We start from the raw sequence: 18,368 nt of genomic DNA, 5'->3' as shown, positions 1-18,368 counted from the left end.
ACTTTGAAGCCAACCAAGCCTGCTAATGCCCTGTTCCCTTTGCTGAGGCCAGCACGGCTAGCATTTGCTTGCTGGGCCAGAGTGGCCCATGTATGCTGAGGCCACTTGCACAGCTGACATGTAGATGAGCCTCAGTACCGCAACCACCAGACTGTGGCTTCTTTCCTTGCTGTCGCCAGCAAAGCCCCCAAGCCTTTGCCAAGGCTTGTGTGCCTGGCATATTCAGTCTTGTCTGTATAGAAATAGCCACTTACCTGAAGACAGAGTTACCATAACTACAGTCATCACTAATGTCAAAATACAATGTGGCTTGTGGTTTATAAACTTCTAATTCGGCCTCAATAGTGTAAAACTGGTGTATGACAGCAAAAACTCTGGCTCATGTAAACCTCTGCAAGTAAAACTCTGGCCTCATGTAAACCTCTGCAAGATTAAAACACATTGCTCCCTCGTTAAAAAGACCAAGGCCCAAAGTCCTGCCCTAACTGAAGCCTTAGAAATTCCACATGCATGCGCTTGGGTGGCTCATTTGGTTGAGCAGCTGCCTTCAGCTCAGGTCATGATTCCAGGGGTCCCGGGATGGATCCCCGCATCGGGCTCCTTGCTCAGCGGAGAGCCTGCTTCTCTCTCTTCCTTCCCTCTGCCTTCCGCTCTGTCTACTTATGCTCTCTCTCTCTATCTGTCAAATAAATAAATAAATAAATAATCTTAAAAAAAAAAGAAAGAAAGAAAGAAAGAAAGAAAGAAAAGAAATTCCACATGCATTCACTCCCCAAATTTCCCTTCATGTGTGTTTATCAAAACTTTAGTCTCATGTACCAGATATTAGGATCTTTGAGAGACCCAGTAAATAGCAGTCTTTTTCCCTTGGCTGAGTTCTATACCAAGTGAGAAATAAGATAAAAGAGCAGGGCATTTGAAAGACCAAAATATCATCTCTGTTACTAATAAAGCTATATAGGAGAATGTGGCTTACATCTGTAGGCAAGTGAACTTCCTAGCACCGAACTCAATATTCAGCAGGCTTACCTCGTCCCAGATCATTGTGGGGGTCCTGCATTTCGAGTGGAGGAAAGTGCGTGCTCCCTGGGACAGCTGGCTTCCAAAAGGAAGAGACAAGGGCTGAGCTCACATGCCCTGTTTCTCCTTCTGATCTCAACATTCAGAAAGGATCCTCCGCGGTGGAACTTGGGTGCGTGGACAGGAGCCAGGAGGGAAGCCTCGGGAGGGGTGAAGGAGGGTTCCTCTTTCCCAGCACATTCAAATGGAACGGGCACAGAAATCATTGGGGTGTCTTTCTTTGTCCACTGTCCATATAATGCATCATTTAAGAAATACGGTCTCTACATCTGTAAAGCAGAATGAAACTTAAGGACGTCAGTGAAGCAGTTTGCATGTAACATCCTTCTAGGTAGCTTACAGACTTTTTCCGGTGCTGTCAATTTAATTTTCATAGAAAGAGCAAGTTTATTTTTGCACAACTCTCATAAACAGATGAGGGGCAAAACCAGCAAGAGAAAGCCTGTTTCCCTTGCTGTGAGCATCTGTTTCACAGAGGGAACGGGCAGTATTAATTCATCTGGAGTGAGTGTACGATTAACAGAGCTCCCACTCTACCAGTTTGACATTTCATGGCACATAAATACGCACTGGTTCCCAAGAAACCTCATTAGGTGAGCACGGTACTAGGTTCTCCTTTCCCGCGCAACAGATGAAGAGACATTCCCACACTAGACCTCTAGGCTGCTGCGTTAATAAAGAAATTCTCTGCACACGCACATCCTAGCTTTTATATTTTGTAGGTATGAACCTTTTAAGTATTAGAAGGGTTTTTAAACATTGGTTACCTGTAATGTAATGGAGATTTGTTGTGTATCAGTTTGAGTAATTATTCCTCCGGAATTCCATATTGAATAAAAATTTGAATGTTACATACACTTTTCTTAGTTTCCTCATTTTAATTCATAAAATTTAACTAACTTGACTCATTTTATTCTTAGAGGAAACATTACTACTTTTTATTGTTTTGCCCTAGGACAGCCTGTTCTCATGTAAAAATAAATTAACTGATATTTAGCTGATTAAGCAAAACCTCTTTAAAAAGTAGGATCTACCATTAGCATGTACTGTAATTTCAGTTATAAAATATCCCACAAATATTGAACATAAATTATAAACCCAGCCAGTTCCAGTAGCTTATTGTAATATGCAGACAGTATGACTGGCTACAGCCTAACAACTGGCCCACTGCTTTACAGAGGTGGGCATCCTTTTAGGTCACTGATTGTACTGCAGGAATTACTGAAGATTTTCACTGTCACCTCTGCCAAAAACCAAGAAAAAAGAAGAAAGAAATATAGAACTGTTTAATATCCCAATGTCATCAATGACTACCTTCCCCTATCTAACTCTCCTCCCCTAAGGTGGGGGAAAATTGCCTTACCTCTCTCCTTCCCTTCTTACCAAAGATGTGTGTACTAAATTCCTTTTTTTCTCTCTTCTTCCCTCTTTTAGGCAGTATTTGTGTGTTTCTGCAGAGTTTTGCACAGAGTCTGTTCCCATGCAAACCAATGAGGGAGAAGTGTCGGAAGAAAGCAGTTCCAAGGTCAGTGAACTACTAAAGATGCAAACACTTTGGGTAGAAATTAAAAACAGGCAGTGGATGAGTAGAGTGGGTGTTTTGTTTTAGGTGAATTTAGAAACTAGCTTGATTTAAATTAAAACCTAACCTAAGGTTGAGAAGATTTTTTTTTTCTTCTTGATAGCCATTTTTGTTATGCTCCATGACCAATTTAAAACAAATTTTACTGAACTCCTAGAGAACTGTATGCTTCATTTGTGCAATGGTAGCCCTTTATCTTTTAATATTTTATTGTGCAGGCTCTATATTCTTATTTTAAGAAATTAAAATGAGTCAGAAGTGTGTAAGGTAAAAAGTAAAAAGCCTGTCACTTATTCCTGCTGCACAGAGACATTATAATAATTTTTAGACATTTTTTATTATAAATTTTTAAATGGTAATTTGTTAGGTTTGGGTTTTCAGGCTCAGGCATGAATGAATGTTAACCATTGTCAAACCCGGTATGTAAATTGTTATCTGTGTGCTTATGTGTATCTCCATATCTGGCTCCATGTCCTGACTCTCCCTGGGATCTTTCGCTGCCTGGTCAAATGGGACCCTCAGTGTCACCTTGATGTCTCCTTTCAAAGTTGTCCCTCGTCCTTACTGGGCACTCCGAGGGTATCTCACACTGTGTCCTGGACAGTGCCCAGTCTGCTGCCCTAGACCTTCCTGAGGGGCGTCTTTTTGCTGCTGCCAGTGCTACTGGTCCTTCCTGTGGGAGGGCTTTTTTCCCCTGGTCACTAGAATGCAGTTTTGTATGACCTAATCACTTTCTTGCAGAGCATTCTGCTGTTTTAGTGAAAGCCGCGATTGTAAATACTGAAGGAAGACAAGTTGACAGAATTAGTATTAATGTAAAACTTCAGAAGCCCTTGAATCCTTCAGAGACACAGTGACTGTTCTTATATTTTTCCCAAGGACCACTTCAGGGCTTATTTAATTTCCCTGCTGTGGACGTAAAAGAGAAAATTGAATAGAACTAACAGAGTTACCCACGAATCTGTCTCATTGTTCCACACTTTAGAAGTTAAATATGAAAATTGTGTTCTGTAAAAAGTTTCTGATGACATATCAGGAAATCCAAAGGCGAGAATATGGACTTCATTGGCCTTCATTTCCCTTAGAAAGAGACTCGTGTGATCTAATTTATTTAGTATTTATGTGCTTGTGTCGTCACACTGATCTGAAAACAGATACTGTTTTGTCTGTTATATGTGACTTTGACTCCCTGAATGCAACGATCCATTTTCTTAGTGCCTGGTCTAGCTGTTGCACATGGAACTGTGCACATCCTGGACTATAGCTGTTTATTTATGCTGTCTTTTTTATTCTTTTAAATTGTGGTATTATTTAAAAAATATACCTTCATAGTCAGTCAGTCACTTAGTTCACGAACACTTACGGGGCAGCTAGTATGTGCTGATGGTCCCAAGTATGGCGTGCAGAGTTACATAAGGTGGGGTCTCTCATGGTGGGAACTTGTAGTCTAGTCGAGGGAGGTAACCATACCATAAGGGCAATGATAGTGGTATTACCTGTTTGTTATTAGGAGCTAGGTCAGAGCAAAGAGTTCCTTCTCATTGGAAGCTTCATGACAGAGGAGGTAATACTAGAGTTTTGTTGGAAAGATAAGGAGTTTTTGTTCATTTTTATTGGTTGGTTGGTTGGTTGGTGAGTGGGTGAGTGGAGGTGGGAAGGGCATTGTAAGCAGAATGACGCAAGTGTTGCATATGTAAATGGTCGGGTCTAACAGGAGATGGATTTGAGTGGATTTCAGATATCTTGCTACATATTAAACCACACCACAAATTAGTGGTTTAAAACTACTGTCACAATCTCTTGGCCAGAAGAATTCCAAATAATTTATGTAGGTACTTCACCTTCAAGAATGGAAACCTAGGGCGCCTGGGTGGCTCAGTGGGTTAAGCCGCTGCCTTCGGCTCAGGTCATGGTCCCAGGGTCCTGGGATCGAGTCCCATATCTGGCTCTCTGCTCAGCAGGGAGCCTGCTTCCCTCTCTCTCTCTCTGCCTGCCTCTCTGTCTACTTGTGATCTCTGTCTGTCAAATAAATAAATAAAATCTTTAAAAAAAAAAAAAAAGAATGGAAACCTAAATCCCCCTTCCTTAAATGTGGCTTCACATAGTGGGGAAACCTGACAGACAGCCTCTCAGCCAGATGGTCAAGGTCTACATCAATGGGATGAGTCATGTTTACAGTATGTACCCTTGATGTGATGGGCTGAAGTGGCACCTTACTTCGGTGGTCTTCTTTCCAAAAGCCCATTTTCCCCTCTGATCATGAGAAAAACATCAGACAGATCCTGATAGAGGGATGTCCTGCAAAATATCTGACCAAGACTTCCCTCAAAACTGTCAAGGGAAAACAAGATATGTTGAGAAATTGTCACAGCCAAAAGGAGCCTGAGGTGACATCATGACTAAATGTAATAAAATGTCCCAGAGGAGATGCTGGAATAGAATAGGACTGTTAGATAAGAACTAAGAAAATCTGAGTAAAGTATGGATTTTAGGTAATAATAATGCATCATATTGGTTCATTAATTGTGACAAAGGTACGGAGATAAGATATTAATAATAGAGGAATATATATCTATATGTATATAAAATCACGACCACAGCTTTTGATTATCTCTCATGATTTGTGATTCACTGAGATCTATAGGGCAGTTCTGCTCCAAAGTGGTCTTGGCAGGGGCTGCAGTCATCTGGAGCCCCAACTGGCCCGAAGCATAGAAAATGGCTCACTCACGGGCTGGCAGCTGGCAGTTCAGCTTGAGGCTGTCGACCCAAGCCTCAAGGATCTCCTCCATGTGACCTCTGTACATGGCTTGGGTTTCTCACAGCATGGCAACAGGGATCCAAGATAGAGTACTGCAAGCATGCAGAAGCTGCAGCCTTAGAAGTCAAACTGCTTTCCTTTCCCCACCTTCTGGTGAATTAAAACCAGTCCCAGGGCTACCCCAGATTCAAGGGGAGGAGAAACAGATTCCACCTCTCAGCAGGAGGACAAGGAGAAAATTTGAGGTCATCTTTAGTAGTGATTAGAGTGTTGGTGCTAGCTGAAGAGGAGGGAATGATGGAGACCATTATCTAAGATTATCTTGGGCTAAGGAGCGTTAAGAACAGGCAGGAAGGGCGCCTGGGTGGCTCAGTGGGTTAAAGCCTCTGCCTTCGGCTCAGGTCATGATCCCAGGCTCCTGGGATCGAGCACTGAGTTGGGCTCTCTGCTCAGCAGGGAGCCTGCTTCCTCCCTTTCTCTCTGCCTGCCTTTCTACCTACTTGTGATCTCTGTCTGTCAAATAAATAAATAAAATCTTTAAAAAAAAAAAAAAGAACAGGCATGGAGGTGAGATGTGCTAAATTTTACTATATGATTTGTTCTCCTAACAACCAGTGTTAATGTAGAGGATACACTAGCATATCTGCATCTTGACACTCATTCTCTAAAGCAAGAGAATCTAATTGGCCCAACGTAGCCTGTGGCCTGATTTCCGTTAGTTCTTGAGTTCTCAGAGTCAGGTGGCAGGGACCACAGACAAGGAAGTAGATCTCATGAAAGGACATATGAAGCAGGAGGCAAGAGCCAGCACTCCTGGGACATCTCCAGTCAATGCTGATATAATCTTCCACTTTATTTCTTACCAAGGATGGATCAGAATTTTTAATTTCAACTCCACAGCTGTTTCTTACTTTACATTGAGTATAATTTAGGTTGATATTCTAAACGAGTTGGTGTTAGCTTACTAGTTGTAGGGATTATGCAGCTATAGGCTTGGAATGTTTATTTTTTAAGTGAAATCTGGCAAGCATAGTAAAAATTATCATAAAACTGAGCAGTTGAGTGTTTGTTATCTTATTCTCTGTACTTCTTTGTATAGTTGAGCATTTTATAATAAGACAATAAAAAGAAATAAGCTCTAGAGTTTAAGAATTATAGCTATGAAGTTAAGTGCCCATGTGTCTTTATTAATTACCATAAATAAAAAAACACTTAATCAGGAGGCAAACATTTTAGCTATAGTGTTCTTTTAATTGTTATTAGAGGTAATAAGTAAACATAGTCTTGTCTACAAAGAATAAAGTGATCTGTTGATTGGCTTTACATCAGAGAGTTAAATGAGATTATTTAGACTAAGTCTTTTGCCTTTTTTTTTTTTTTCCTTTAGGAAGAAAGAGAGCGAGTGTGGTGGGGCAGTGAAGGGGGAGGGAAAAAGGGGGAGAGAGAGAAAGAATCTTAAGTAGGCTCCAAGCCCATCGTGGAAACTGATGTGGGGCTCAATCTCACCACCCTGAGATCATGACCTGAGCTGAAATCAAGAGTCAGATGATTAACCGACTGAGCCACCCAGGCATCCCAAGTCTTCTGCTTGTTTAAGTTTAGGATATCTCTATCTGAGACTGAATCTGATTTAGCAAATTATAACAAGATTTTATGGCTTTTGGTATTTTAAGAGCAGACTGGGAAAGAAACTATTTGTTTCCATAGCTGGCAAACAAACTGGATTGGATTCCAGGTCTGACTCCAAAGTCCATGCTAAGTTCAGTCCTCCATCCCAAAGAAGTTCTCTGCAGAGTAATCAATTCTGTTTACTTAGGTCAGAGAAACTTCTTAGAAAGGTGTAGGAGAATGCATACAAGGAGAGTGGGTGCTTTGTGCATATAAATAATGCTTCTACGAACATTCCTTACACGGTTCTGTGCAGACACGTGCCTTCATTTCTCTTGGGTGAAAAACCGGGTGAATAACCAGGAGTGGAAATGCCAGGTCATATGGTAACTTTGTGTTTTAGTTTTTGAAGAACTGCCAAACTGATTTCCAAATGACTGTACCATTTTATATTCCCACTAGAAGTATACGAGGGTTCTAATTTTTCCATATCCATACCAATTTGTTATTTTATGTATTTTTTTATTCTAGTGGATATGAAATGCTATCTCATTGTGGCTTTGATTTATGCCTGGCATTTTTTTTAAATGTAAGTGAAAAAAAGTATAATAAAGTAATACTAAAATGGAGGTGACCAGGCCCACCCTGGACTTACTGACACAGAACCTCAGGGCTTGGGAAGCTGGGATCTCTGTATTTTCCAAGTGCCCCAGATGACCCCTAAGCCAGTAGTGCACAGATCACATCTGAACTAGGGAGCACTCAGAGACGGCAGAACCAGTAAATTCTTTAAAGTTGTCTCTGAAAGGTAAGACATACACAAACTTCAGGGTAGGGTTGCATCTGGGGAGGGAGGAAAAAGATTGAGTTGGAAAAGGACTGGCTACATACACAGAGGGCCTCAACTGTTCACTGTATCCGTATTTTTATTTCTTTAAAAAAGAGGGAGAAATCTGAAGCAAATATGATAAAGCAAGTATGCTAAATCTGAGTGGTGGTTACATGGGTGTGTTTGCTTTTTTATTCTATTTTTTTCTACATCTTAAAAAATTTTCCTAATTTATAGAAAGAGAAAATTCTGTTTTCTCTCTGGCCCCAACCTTCATGTTTGTATTCCATCTAGCAAAAAAGAGAGAACTTGTCACTTACCTTGAAAGGCTTTATGAAGATTGCACATTCAGCTGTGCTTTTATATTTCTTTGACCAGAATTTAATGACATGACCACAATAAACTTCAAATGATGTTGGAATATGCGTTAGCTAAAATTGATAGGTTCTGCTGCTAAGGGGGAAGTGCTTCTATGTCAGAAAAGTCAGCCAAATTATCCAGTATGCTGCTGTTATACTGGTCTTGCCCGTCCTGTAGTTGTACAATTTTTCTTTTAAACCTAGAATTTTAAAAAGGGTTTTTCAAAAGACTAATGTAATTCAATGAGGGAAAGGAAGATCTTTCAGTAAATAGTACCGGAGCAACCAGATAACCATATGGAGATACTCGAGCCATGATTGTTATGCCACACACCATACAGAAAACCTGATTTCAGATGGATCAAGGACATAAATGTGAGGGCGAAAACTGTAAAGCTTTTGGAAAACAACATAAAAGATGTCTCAGTGGGGGTGAGGGGCCAGGAAAAAAAGAGAGAGATCTCTGTGACCTTAGGTAGATTGCAAAAACCACGATCCATAAAAAAGAACAGTTGTTCCATTGAATTTCATATAAAAAATTTAAACATCTGACAGCATTAAGAATGTGGAAAAGCTATTTGCAATACATTTATCTAATAAAGGTCTCATATCTAGAATATATATATAGAATTCCTAAAAATCAGTAAGAATGATCAAACAACTGAAAAATATGTATAAAACACATAGTTATTTCACAAAATACGATACACAAATGGCTGCAAAAGTAGGTTTTCAACATTATTTATGAGAGAAATGCAAATTAAAACTAACATGATAGGGGCGCCTGGGTGGCTCAGTGGGTTAAAGCCTCGGCCTTCAGCTCAGGTCATGATCCTAGGATCGTGGGATCGAGCCCTGCATCAGGCTCTCTGCTCGGCAGGGAGCCTGCTTCCTCTTCTCTCTGCCTGCCTCTCTGCCTACTTGTGATCTCTATCTGTCAAATAAATAAATAAAATCTTTTAAAAACAAAAAACTAACATTGATATTGGGGTGGCGCCATTGGTTTAAGCATCCAGCTCTTGGTTTTGTCTCAAGTCATGATCTCAAGGTCATGAGTTAATCCCAACATTGGTCTCTGCCCTCAGCTCGGAATCTTCTTGGGATTCGCTATTCCTCTCCCTCTGCCCCTCCCCCACCTGAAATAAATAAATCTTAACCAAAACAACCTTCCAAAACTAATGTGCTATTATTACATACTCACCAAAGTTTGAAAGACTGAACATACTATGTATGGCAAGAACATGCAGCAACTGGAGCTCTCACACATTGTTAGAGAGAGTATAAAATGATACAACTACTTTAGAAACTGTTTCTCGAGTCTCTAATAAAGTTAAACAGGAGCCCTGGGTGGCTTAGTTGGTTGAGTGTCCAATTCTTGATTTTGGCTCAGGTCATGATCTTGGGGTCCTGGGATTGAGCCCCACATTGGGCTCCATGCTCAGTGGGGAGTCTTCTTGAAGATTCTCTCTTTCTACACCCCGCTCCTCCTCCTGCTTACGTACCTTCTCTCTCTCAAATTTAAATAAATAACTGAACCTTTAAAGTTGAATATATGGGGTGCTCGGGTGTCTCAGTCAGTTGAGCATTGGACTCCTGGTTTTGGCTCAGGTCATGATCTCAGGTCATGGGAGGGAGCCCTGCCTCAGGCTCTGTGCTCAGCATGGAGTCTACTTGTCCCTCTTCCCCCATGTTCTCTCTATCTCTCTCTCTCAAATAAATGAATAAATAAAATCTTTTAAAAAACAGCTAAACATAGGCCTAACTTACAACCCAGACATTCCACTTCTTGGTGTATACCCAGTGCATACGACTGCATATGTTCACAAAAATAAGTGAGAACATTCGTGGTAGCTTTATTTGTAATAGCCCCAAACCAGATATAACTTAATTGTCCATCAAGAGGTGAATGAATAAGCAAATTATGTTTGTTCAGGGGCACCTGGGTGGCTCAGTGGGTTAAGCCTCTGCCTTTGGCTCAGGTCATGGTCTCAGCGTCTTGGGATCGAGCCCTACATCAGGCTTTCTGCTCAGCGGGGAGCCTGCTTCCTCCTTTCTCTCTGTCTGCCTCTCTGCCTGCTCGTGATCTCTCCCTCTCTGTGTCAACTAAATTTAAAAAAAAAAAATTATATTTGTTCAATGAAGTAGTAGTAAGTTTAAAAATTAGTTGTTGTTTTTTTTTTTTTTTTTAAGGTAGGCTCCGTGCACAGTGTGGAGCCCATTCTGGGGTCCTGACATGCAGCTCTTTTAGCTGTGTTCTGTTTAAGGAAATGCACTTGAGCTAGCCTAAATGATGTAAAGGAAGCTTTCGTGTAATGATATGAGAGAAGAGCTTTCTAAGTCAAAGATGTAATTCAAAGGCTCTAAGATTAGATGAGAGAGAAGAAAAGAAATGGAGAGTGTAGTCCAGCATAAGGCAGAGGAGATATTTCAAAAGGGTGGTTTTTTGGAAGATGGCTACTGTGAGAACTGTTACTTAGAGGACAAAGAGAAATAGGAACAGTAAGTGGAAAGGATATTCCACTTAATAATAAAAAAATCATTAAGAATTGAAAGCAGGGAGATACCTGGGTAGCTCAGTTGTTAAACTTTTGTCTTCAGTCAGGTCATGATCCCCGGGACCTAGGATTGAGTCCCACATCAGGCTTCTTGCTCAGTGGAGAGCCTGCTTTTCCCTCTACCTGCCACTCCCCCTGCTTGTGCGTGCACTCTCTCTCTCTCTCTCTTTCTCTGACAAATAAATAAAATCTTTAAAAAAAGAAGCAGGATGAACACTGATAATGTATAGAATTGTTAAATCACTATACCGTACACCTAAAACTAATATAGCACTGTATGTTAACTATATTGCAATTAAAATTAAAAACTTAGTTAAAAAATAAGAAGATATAATTGAAAACAGAGACTCTATCAGATATTTGCATACCTATGTTCATAGCTACCTCATTCACAGTGGCCGCCAAGAAATAGAACCAACCAAATGTCCACTGACAGATTAATGGATAAACAAGAAGTGGCATATCAACATGCATGAACCTTGAAGACATTATGCTTAGTGAAATAAGTTACTCGCAAAAATTTGACCTGGAGTGGTCAAATTCATAGAAACAGAGAGTACTGGGGTGGTTGCCGGGGGCTGAAGGGAGGGGAATGAAAAGTATAGTTTGGGAAGATGGAAAACATTCTGGAGATGTGTGGTGGTGATGGTTGCATGCCAGTGTGAACATACTTGATACCTCTGAACTGTATACTTAAAAATGGTTAAAATACCACAATTTTGTATGAGATTTTATTTTTAAATAATCTCTACACCCACCGTGGGGCTTGAACTTAAAACCCCAAGATCAAGAGTCATGTGGTCTACCAACTGAGCCAGTCAGGTGCTCCTAAAATAATTTTTTTTATTTTAATAAATAATAGATAATAAATTTATTTAATAAAACATTTTTTTAAAGCTGTTGAGACTTCTGCTACTGGACAAGATGGAGTGTCAGGGACAGAATTCACCTTCCTACTGGTGAATTAAAAATAGACAAAAAATAATCTATATATCTGAAACAGCAGTTTAAAAAACATTGGACTGGGCGCCTGGGTGGCTCAGTGGGTTAAGCCGCTGCCTTCGGCTCAGGTCATGATCTCAGGGTCCTGGGATCGAGTCCCGCATCGGGCTCTCTGCTCAGCAGGGAGCCTGCTTCCCTTCCTCTCTCTCTGCCTGCCTCTCCGCCTACTTGTGATTTCTGTCAAATAAATAAATAAAATCTTAAAAAAAAAAAACATTGGACTTTAGGTAATGAAGAGCAGTGATCACTGAGAAATGGAAAACAAATAAGGTGAGTCCTCTGACCACCCCAGCATACTGGCTTAAGAAAGCTTCCAGGCTACAGATCAGGGAAGAAGAGACCAGGCAAAGCCCAGTGGACCCTCTCAGCTGAGGCAGCCTTGCTGACGTTCTGGAGAGACTAAGACACCTAGAGGTCTGGCCAGAATACTGGAGAGGGAAGAGTTACGCACAGAGAGAACTCTAGAGATCTGTGGAGGATTCATTCTGAGTATCAGCAGAATACCTTGAGACACATGCATATGAGGAAACTATTCCTGGCTGGGGCAGGGTAGGGAGACCCATCCAAGAGGCTCAAAAGAAACAATGCCCATAATATTGCCTCTTTCTATACCCTAGAAAACCTCATAACTCATGGACCATTAGGTCGAATCCTCAGTAGTAGTACTAACAGAGTCCTCACCTCATTGGTAGGGAATGATTAGCCCTGAACTAAACACTACTTTGGTCCAGCCTAGAACATCCTAAAAGCAAGACACAAAAGGAGCAGACTGTTTCACGGTAGTCTAACAGTGTCCCAGAACAAAGCTCAAAAATATTTATAGGAATCCAGAGTATTCAGTACTCAACAAAGTAAAATCTACAATATCTGGTATCTAAGCAAAGATTATAAGACATCTAAAAACCAGGAAAATACACACCATAGTGAAAGGAAAAAAAATCAGTTAATTGAAGTCAACCCACAACTGACAGATTAAAATTAGCAGACAGGAGATCAAAATACTTATTATAACTGTATTTTAATATTCAAAAAATCACATAGGGAAATGAAAGATACTTTTTAAGAAGACTCAAATCAGATTTCTTGAGTTGGAAACTGTAAAATCTGAGATGAAAAATGTACTGGATGAGATTAGTGGCAGATTAGACACTGCAGAATAAAACACTAGAGAATTTAAAGTCATACTAATAGAAAATATCCAGCACAAAACACACAGAGAAAAAAAGAGTAAAAAGCAAAATGTGGAAAGATGATCAGCGTTCTATAGACAACTTCGGGGAACCTAATATACATGCAATTATAGTCTCTGAAGAAGAGGGAAGGGGGCAGAAAAAAACCCAAGAATTAACGGTCCCAAATTTGATAAAAACTGTAAACCCAGACATCCAAGAAGTTAAATATTCCTGAAACATGAAGAAAACCACACTGAAGCATGTCATAATCAAATTACTCAAAACCAGTGACAGAAAAAATCTGAAAAGCAGAGGACAAAAGACACTTATGTTAACAGAGAAACAAAGATAAGGATTTGTCTTTGGAAACAATGCAAAGAAGACGACAACAGTGGTCTATAAAGTGCTGAAAGATAAACTGTTGATCATAAATTTTGTAATCAGTGAAATTTCTTTCAGGAACAAAGGCAAAATAAAGTCTGTTTCAGGGGGCGCCTGGGTGGCTCAGTGGGTTAAGCCGCTGCCTTCGGCTCAGGTCATGATCTCAGGGTCCTGAGATCGAGTCCCGCATCGGGCTCTCTGCTTGGCAGGGAGCCTGCTTCCTCCTCTCTCTCTCTGCCTGCCTCTGTGCCTCTATGCCTACTTGTGATCTCTGTCAAATAAATAAATAAAATCTTAAAAAAAAAAATAAATAAAGTCTGTTTCAGACACACAAAAGCTGAAATAATTCATCAGCAGCATACCCTTCCTTACTGTGGGAAATATGGAAGGGAGAAGGAAGGGGATCCCAGATGGAAATACGAATCTATGCAAAGAAATGAAGAGCTCAAGAAATGGAAATGACGGGGCACCTGGGTGCCTCAGTGGGCTAAAGCCTCTGCCTTCAGCTAAGGTCATGATCTCAGGGTCCTGGGATCGAGCCCCGCATCTGGCTCTCTGCTCAGCCGGAAGCCCGCTTCCTCCTCTCTCTCTGCCTGCCTCTCTGCCTACCTGTGATCTCTGCCTGTCCAATAAATAAATAAATAAAATCTTTAAAAGAAAGAAAAAGAAATGGAAATGACATGGGTAGATACAGAAGACCTATTACTTAAGTCTCTTTAAAGGAGAACTGATTGTTTGAATAAAAGTCATACAAATCCAGTGTAGGTTTATAGGTATGTATTGTACACTGATAGCAGCCTAAAGGCCAGGGGGGGGAGATGGAAGAATACTATCAATACTATCGTAAGGTTCCCATGTTACATGTTAATTAGCTTAATCTCACTTGAAGAGAAGGGGATACTTCCCCACTCCTTCTGTGAGGTCAGCATTACTTTCATATCAAGACCAAAGATATTCCAAGAAAAGAAAATTACAGAATAGGCTCTCTCATGAAGTGGGTGCTACAATTCTAAACAAAGTTTGAGCATATGATAATACATGGCCAGGGGACGCCTGGGTGTCTCAGTGGGTTGAGCCTCTGCCTTCGGCTCGGGTCATGATCCCAGGGTCCTGGGATCGAGCCCCGCATCGGGCTCTCTGCTCAGCAGGGAGCCTGCTTCCCCCTCTCTCCCTGCCTGCTTCTCTGCCTCCTTGTGATCTCTTTCTCTCTGTCTCAAGGAGGCAGAGAGGCAGACAGGGAGAGAGGGAGGAAGCAGGCCCCCTGCTGAGCAGAGAGCCCGATGTGGGGCGATCCCAGGACCCTGAGATCATGACCTGAGCCGAAGGCAGAGGCTTTAACCCACTGAGCCACCCAGGCTCCCTTAAATAAATAAAATCTTAAAAAAGAAAATACAAGGCCAGGTGGGATTTTTCCCAGGAATGCAGGGCTGGTTGAGCCTTCAGAAATCAATCACTATGTAATTCATCATGTTCACAAATTAAAAATGAAAAAACGTATGATCAACTCCGCAGATGCAGAAAAAGCATTTGACAAAGGGCCACATCCATTCCTGATTAAAAAAACTGTTAGCAAACTAGGAATAGAAGGGAACTGTTTGACCTGATAAAGGGCCTTTATGAAAATGCTACAATTAAACTTAATGGTGAAAGATGGAATGATTTATTCCTTTTTTTTTATGATTTTATTTATTAATTTGACAGATAGAGATCCCAAGTAGGCAGAGAGGCAGGCAGAGAGAGAGAGAGAGAAAGGAGGAAGAAGGCTCCCTGCCAAGCACGGAGCCCGACATGGGGCTCAATCCCAGAAGACCGGAGCCGAAGGCAGAGGCTTTAACCCACTGAGCCACCCAGGCACCCTGAATTATTTATTTCTAAGACAAAGAATAGCATGTCTGCTGTCCCCCTTCTATTCAGCATTGTACATACACTGGAAACCACTAAACATTGCTGAGAGAAAATGAAGTCAACCTGAATAAATGGGGAGATATACCTGTTTATAGGTCAGAAGATTCAATATTGTTTAGATGTTGCTTCTCCCCAAGTTGATCTTTAGATTCAGTTCAATCCCTATCAAAATCTTAGCGGTGGGGCGCCTGGGTGGCTCAATGGGTTAAAGCCTCTGCCTTCGGCTCAGGTCATAATCTCAGGGTCCTGGGATCGCCCCACATCGGGCTCTCTGCTCCGCAGGGATCCTGCTTCCTCCTCTCTTTTTGCCTGCCTCTCTGCCTATTTGTGATCTCTGTCAAATAAATAAATAAAATCTTAAAAAAAAAAAAATCTTAGCAGCCTTTTTTTTTGTATAAGTGAAAAGGCTGACTTATAAATCCGTATGGAAATGCACAGGACCTAGAACAGCTATATTAGTTTTCTAGGGCTGCTCTAACAAAGTACCACAAACCGAATGGCTTAAACAACAGAAACATACTGTCTCACAGTTCGGGAGACCAGAAGTCCAAGATCATGGTGTTGACACCTTGTTCCATGTGAAGGGACTAGGGAAGGGTCTTTTCTAGGCTGCTCTCCTAGCTTCTGGCTTCTAGCTTCTTGACTTAATTGCAGCATAAGCCAGTCTTCCTATGGCTTTCTTCCTGCATGCATGTCTGTCTTTGTGTCCAAATTTCCCCTTATTTATAAAACACCAGTCAGGTTGGATTGGAGCCTGCTCTAATAACTTCATGATTACCTCTGTAAAGACACCATCTTTAAATAAAGTCACGTTCTGAAATATTGGAGGTTAGGACTCCAACATCTTTTTGGGTTGGTGGGAGGACACTATTCAACTTATAATGATAATCAAAACAGCTTTTGAGTAGAACAGAGTTGGAGAGCTAATACTACCTGATTACAGAACTTTTTATAAAGCTACAATAATCATGCATTGTGAATTGTGTAAAACTGATGAATCATAGACCTGTACCCCTGAAACAAATAATACATTATATGTTAATTTAAAAAAGAAATAAATGGAGGGGGGAAAGCTGCAATAATCAAGACCCTGTGGTATTGAGAAAAAGACAGACAAATTAGATCAGTGAAACAGAAGAGAGGTTCCGGCATAGACCCACACATACATGAACAAATGATCTTTGAAAAAGGCAATTTTGTGGAGGCAATTCAGTGGAGAAATTTTTCAACAAATGGTATTAGAGCAATTGGATATCCATATGCAAAAAAGATGAAATAGATCTAGACCTCATAGCATATATAAAAATTAACTGAAAATGGGTCTTAGATTTAAATGTAAAACTTAGAACTATAATGCTTCCAGTAGAAAATGCAAGAGACAAATCTGTGACTAGATAAAGATTTCTTAGATACCACAGCAAAAACACAACCATTAAATTTTAAAAATTGATAAATTGTCTGGGGCTCCTGACTGGCTCAGTCATAAAGTATGTGACTCTTGTAGGGTTGAGCCCCATGTTGGGTATAGAGATAACTTAAAAGTAAAATATTTGTGGGGCTCCTGGGTGGCATAGTCGGTTAAGCATCCAAATCTTCATCAACTCATTTCCTGCTTTCGGGATCATGGTATCCAGCCCTGTCGGGCTCTGTACTCACCATGGAGTCTGCTGAAGTCTCTCTCTCTCCCTCTGCCCCTACCTGCTCTCTCTCTCTCTCTAAAATAAGTAAATAGGGGCACCTGGGTGGCTCAGTTGGTTGAGTGTCTGCCTTCAGCTCAGGTCTTGATCCCAGGGTCCTGGGATCGAGTCCCACATCAGGCTCCCTGCTCAGGGGGAAGCCTGCTTCTCCCTCTCCCACTCCCCCACTTGTGTTCCCTCACTCGCTGTCTCTCTCTCTGTTAAATAAATAAACAAATGTTTTTTAAAAAATAAAATAAGTAATTAAATCTTAAAAAATAAAGTCTTTCAAAAATGAAAAAAATTGATAAATTGTTCTACATCAAAATTAAGAACCTCTGCCCTTTGAAAGATGCTGCTAATAAGAATGAAAAAATAAGCCACAGACTGGGAGAAAATACATGAAAAGCATTTACCTGAATAAAGACTTGTATCTAGAATCTATTAAAAACTCTCAAAGCTCTATAGTAGGGAAAAAAAATTTTTTTTAAATGAGCAAGTAATTGGAAGACATTTATCCAAAGAAGATAGATAAATGGCCAATAAGCCCATGAAGAAATGCTCAACATTAATACCCATTACAGAACTATAAACTGAAACCAAAGTGACATACCACTTCTCTCCTGCTAAGATGGCTACTATCAAAGAGACTGATAATAACAAGTGTGGGTGAGGATGTGGAAAAATTAGAACCCTTGGACCACTGCTAGTAGAAATGGAAAATGGTGCAGCTGGTTTGAGAAACAGTTTGGTAGTCCTTCAAAAAGTTGAACATAAAGTTATCATATGACCCGGCAATTCCACTCCTGGGTATTCACCCAAGGGAAATGAAAGCATATGTCCACACAGAAATTTGTACACAGATGTTTATAATAGCATTATTCGTAATAGCAAAAAAGTAGAAATAATCCAACTGTCCATCAGCTGATACTATAGATAAACAAAATGGTTTATCCATATAACAGGATAGTATTCAGCAATAAAACAGAATGAATTACTGATACATGCTACAACAAAGATGAAACTTGAAAACATTATGCTGGAGGAGGAGCAAGAAGTGGAGGAGTAGAAGACCTAAATTTCTTCTGGTCCCAAGAATTCAGCTAGATAGTTTTCAACCATTCTGAACACCTACAGACTCAACAGGAGATCAAAGAAAAGAATAGCAGGAATTCTATGAACAGAAAAGCAACCACTTTCTGGAAGGTGGAATGTGCGGAGAAGTGAATCCACGGCAAAGATAGACCATGGCGGGGGTGGGGGGTGGCGGTGGACGCCATCATCCGGCTCCTGGAAGGTTACAGAGCAGCAAAGCACAAGATCGAAACTTTCAGAAGTCTGCTCTGCAGAGGGATGTTGCTCTGGTGGCTAAGCAGGGGGTGGAATCCTCGCTGGGACAGTGTGGTCTCAGGACCCTCGGGGTCACAGAAAGACAGGGGCTGTGGCAGAGATCCCAAG

General features: G+C 40.8%; 1 protein-coding gene across 9 annotated transcripts in view; it reads left to right on the top strand.

The window, feature by feature from the left end:
- TNRC6B (trinucleotide repeat containing adaptor 6B) overlaps nucleotides 1-18,368 on the top strand; it is a 261,883-nt gene that overhangs the window by 68,770 nt on the left and 174,745 nt on the right. For all 9 annotated transcript variants that reach the window (XM_045083823.1, XM_045083814.1, XM_045083818.1 and 6 more), the window contains one exon: nucleotides 2,515-2,605. In XM_045083823.1, coding sequence (XP_044939758.1) covers nucleotides 2,561-2,605 — 45 coding nt within the window. In that variant the 5' untranslated portion in view covers nucleotides 2,515-2,560. The remainder of the gene's footprint in view (nucleotides 1-2,514; nucleotides 2,606-18,368) is intronic.

Source organism: Mustela putorius, unplaced genomic scaffold (genome assembly GCF_011764305.1).
Source record: "Mustela putorius furo isolate JIRA1106 unplaced genomic scaffold, ASM1176430v1.1 tig00000738_pilon_pilon_pilon, whole genome shotgun sequence".
Taxonomy (NCBI): Eukaryota; Metazoa; Chordata; class Mammalia; order Carnivora; family Mustelidae; genus Mustela; species Mustela putorius.
The sequence above is the reverse complement of the archived record's forward strand: the minus strand, read 5'-3'. Positions and strand labels throughout refer to the sequence as shown.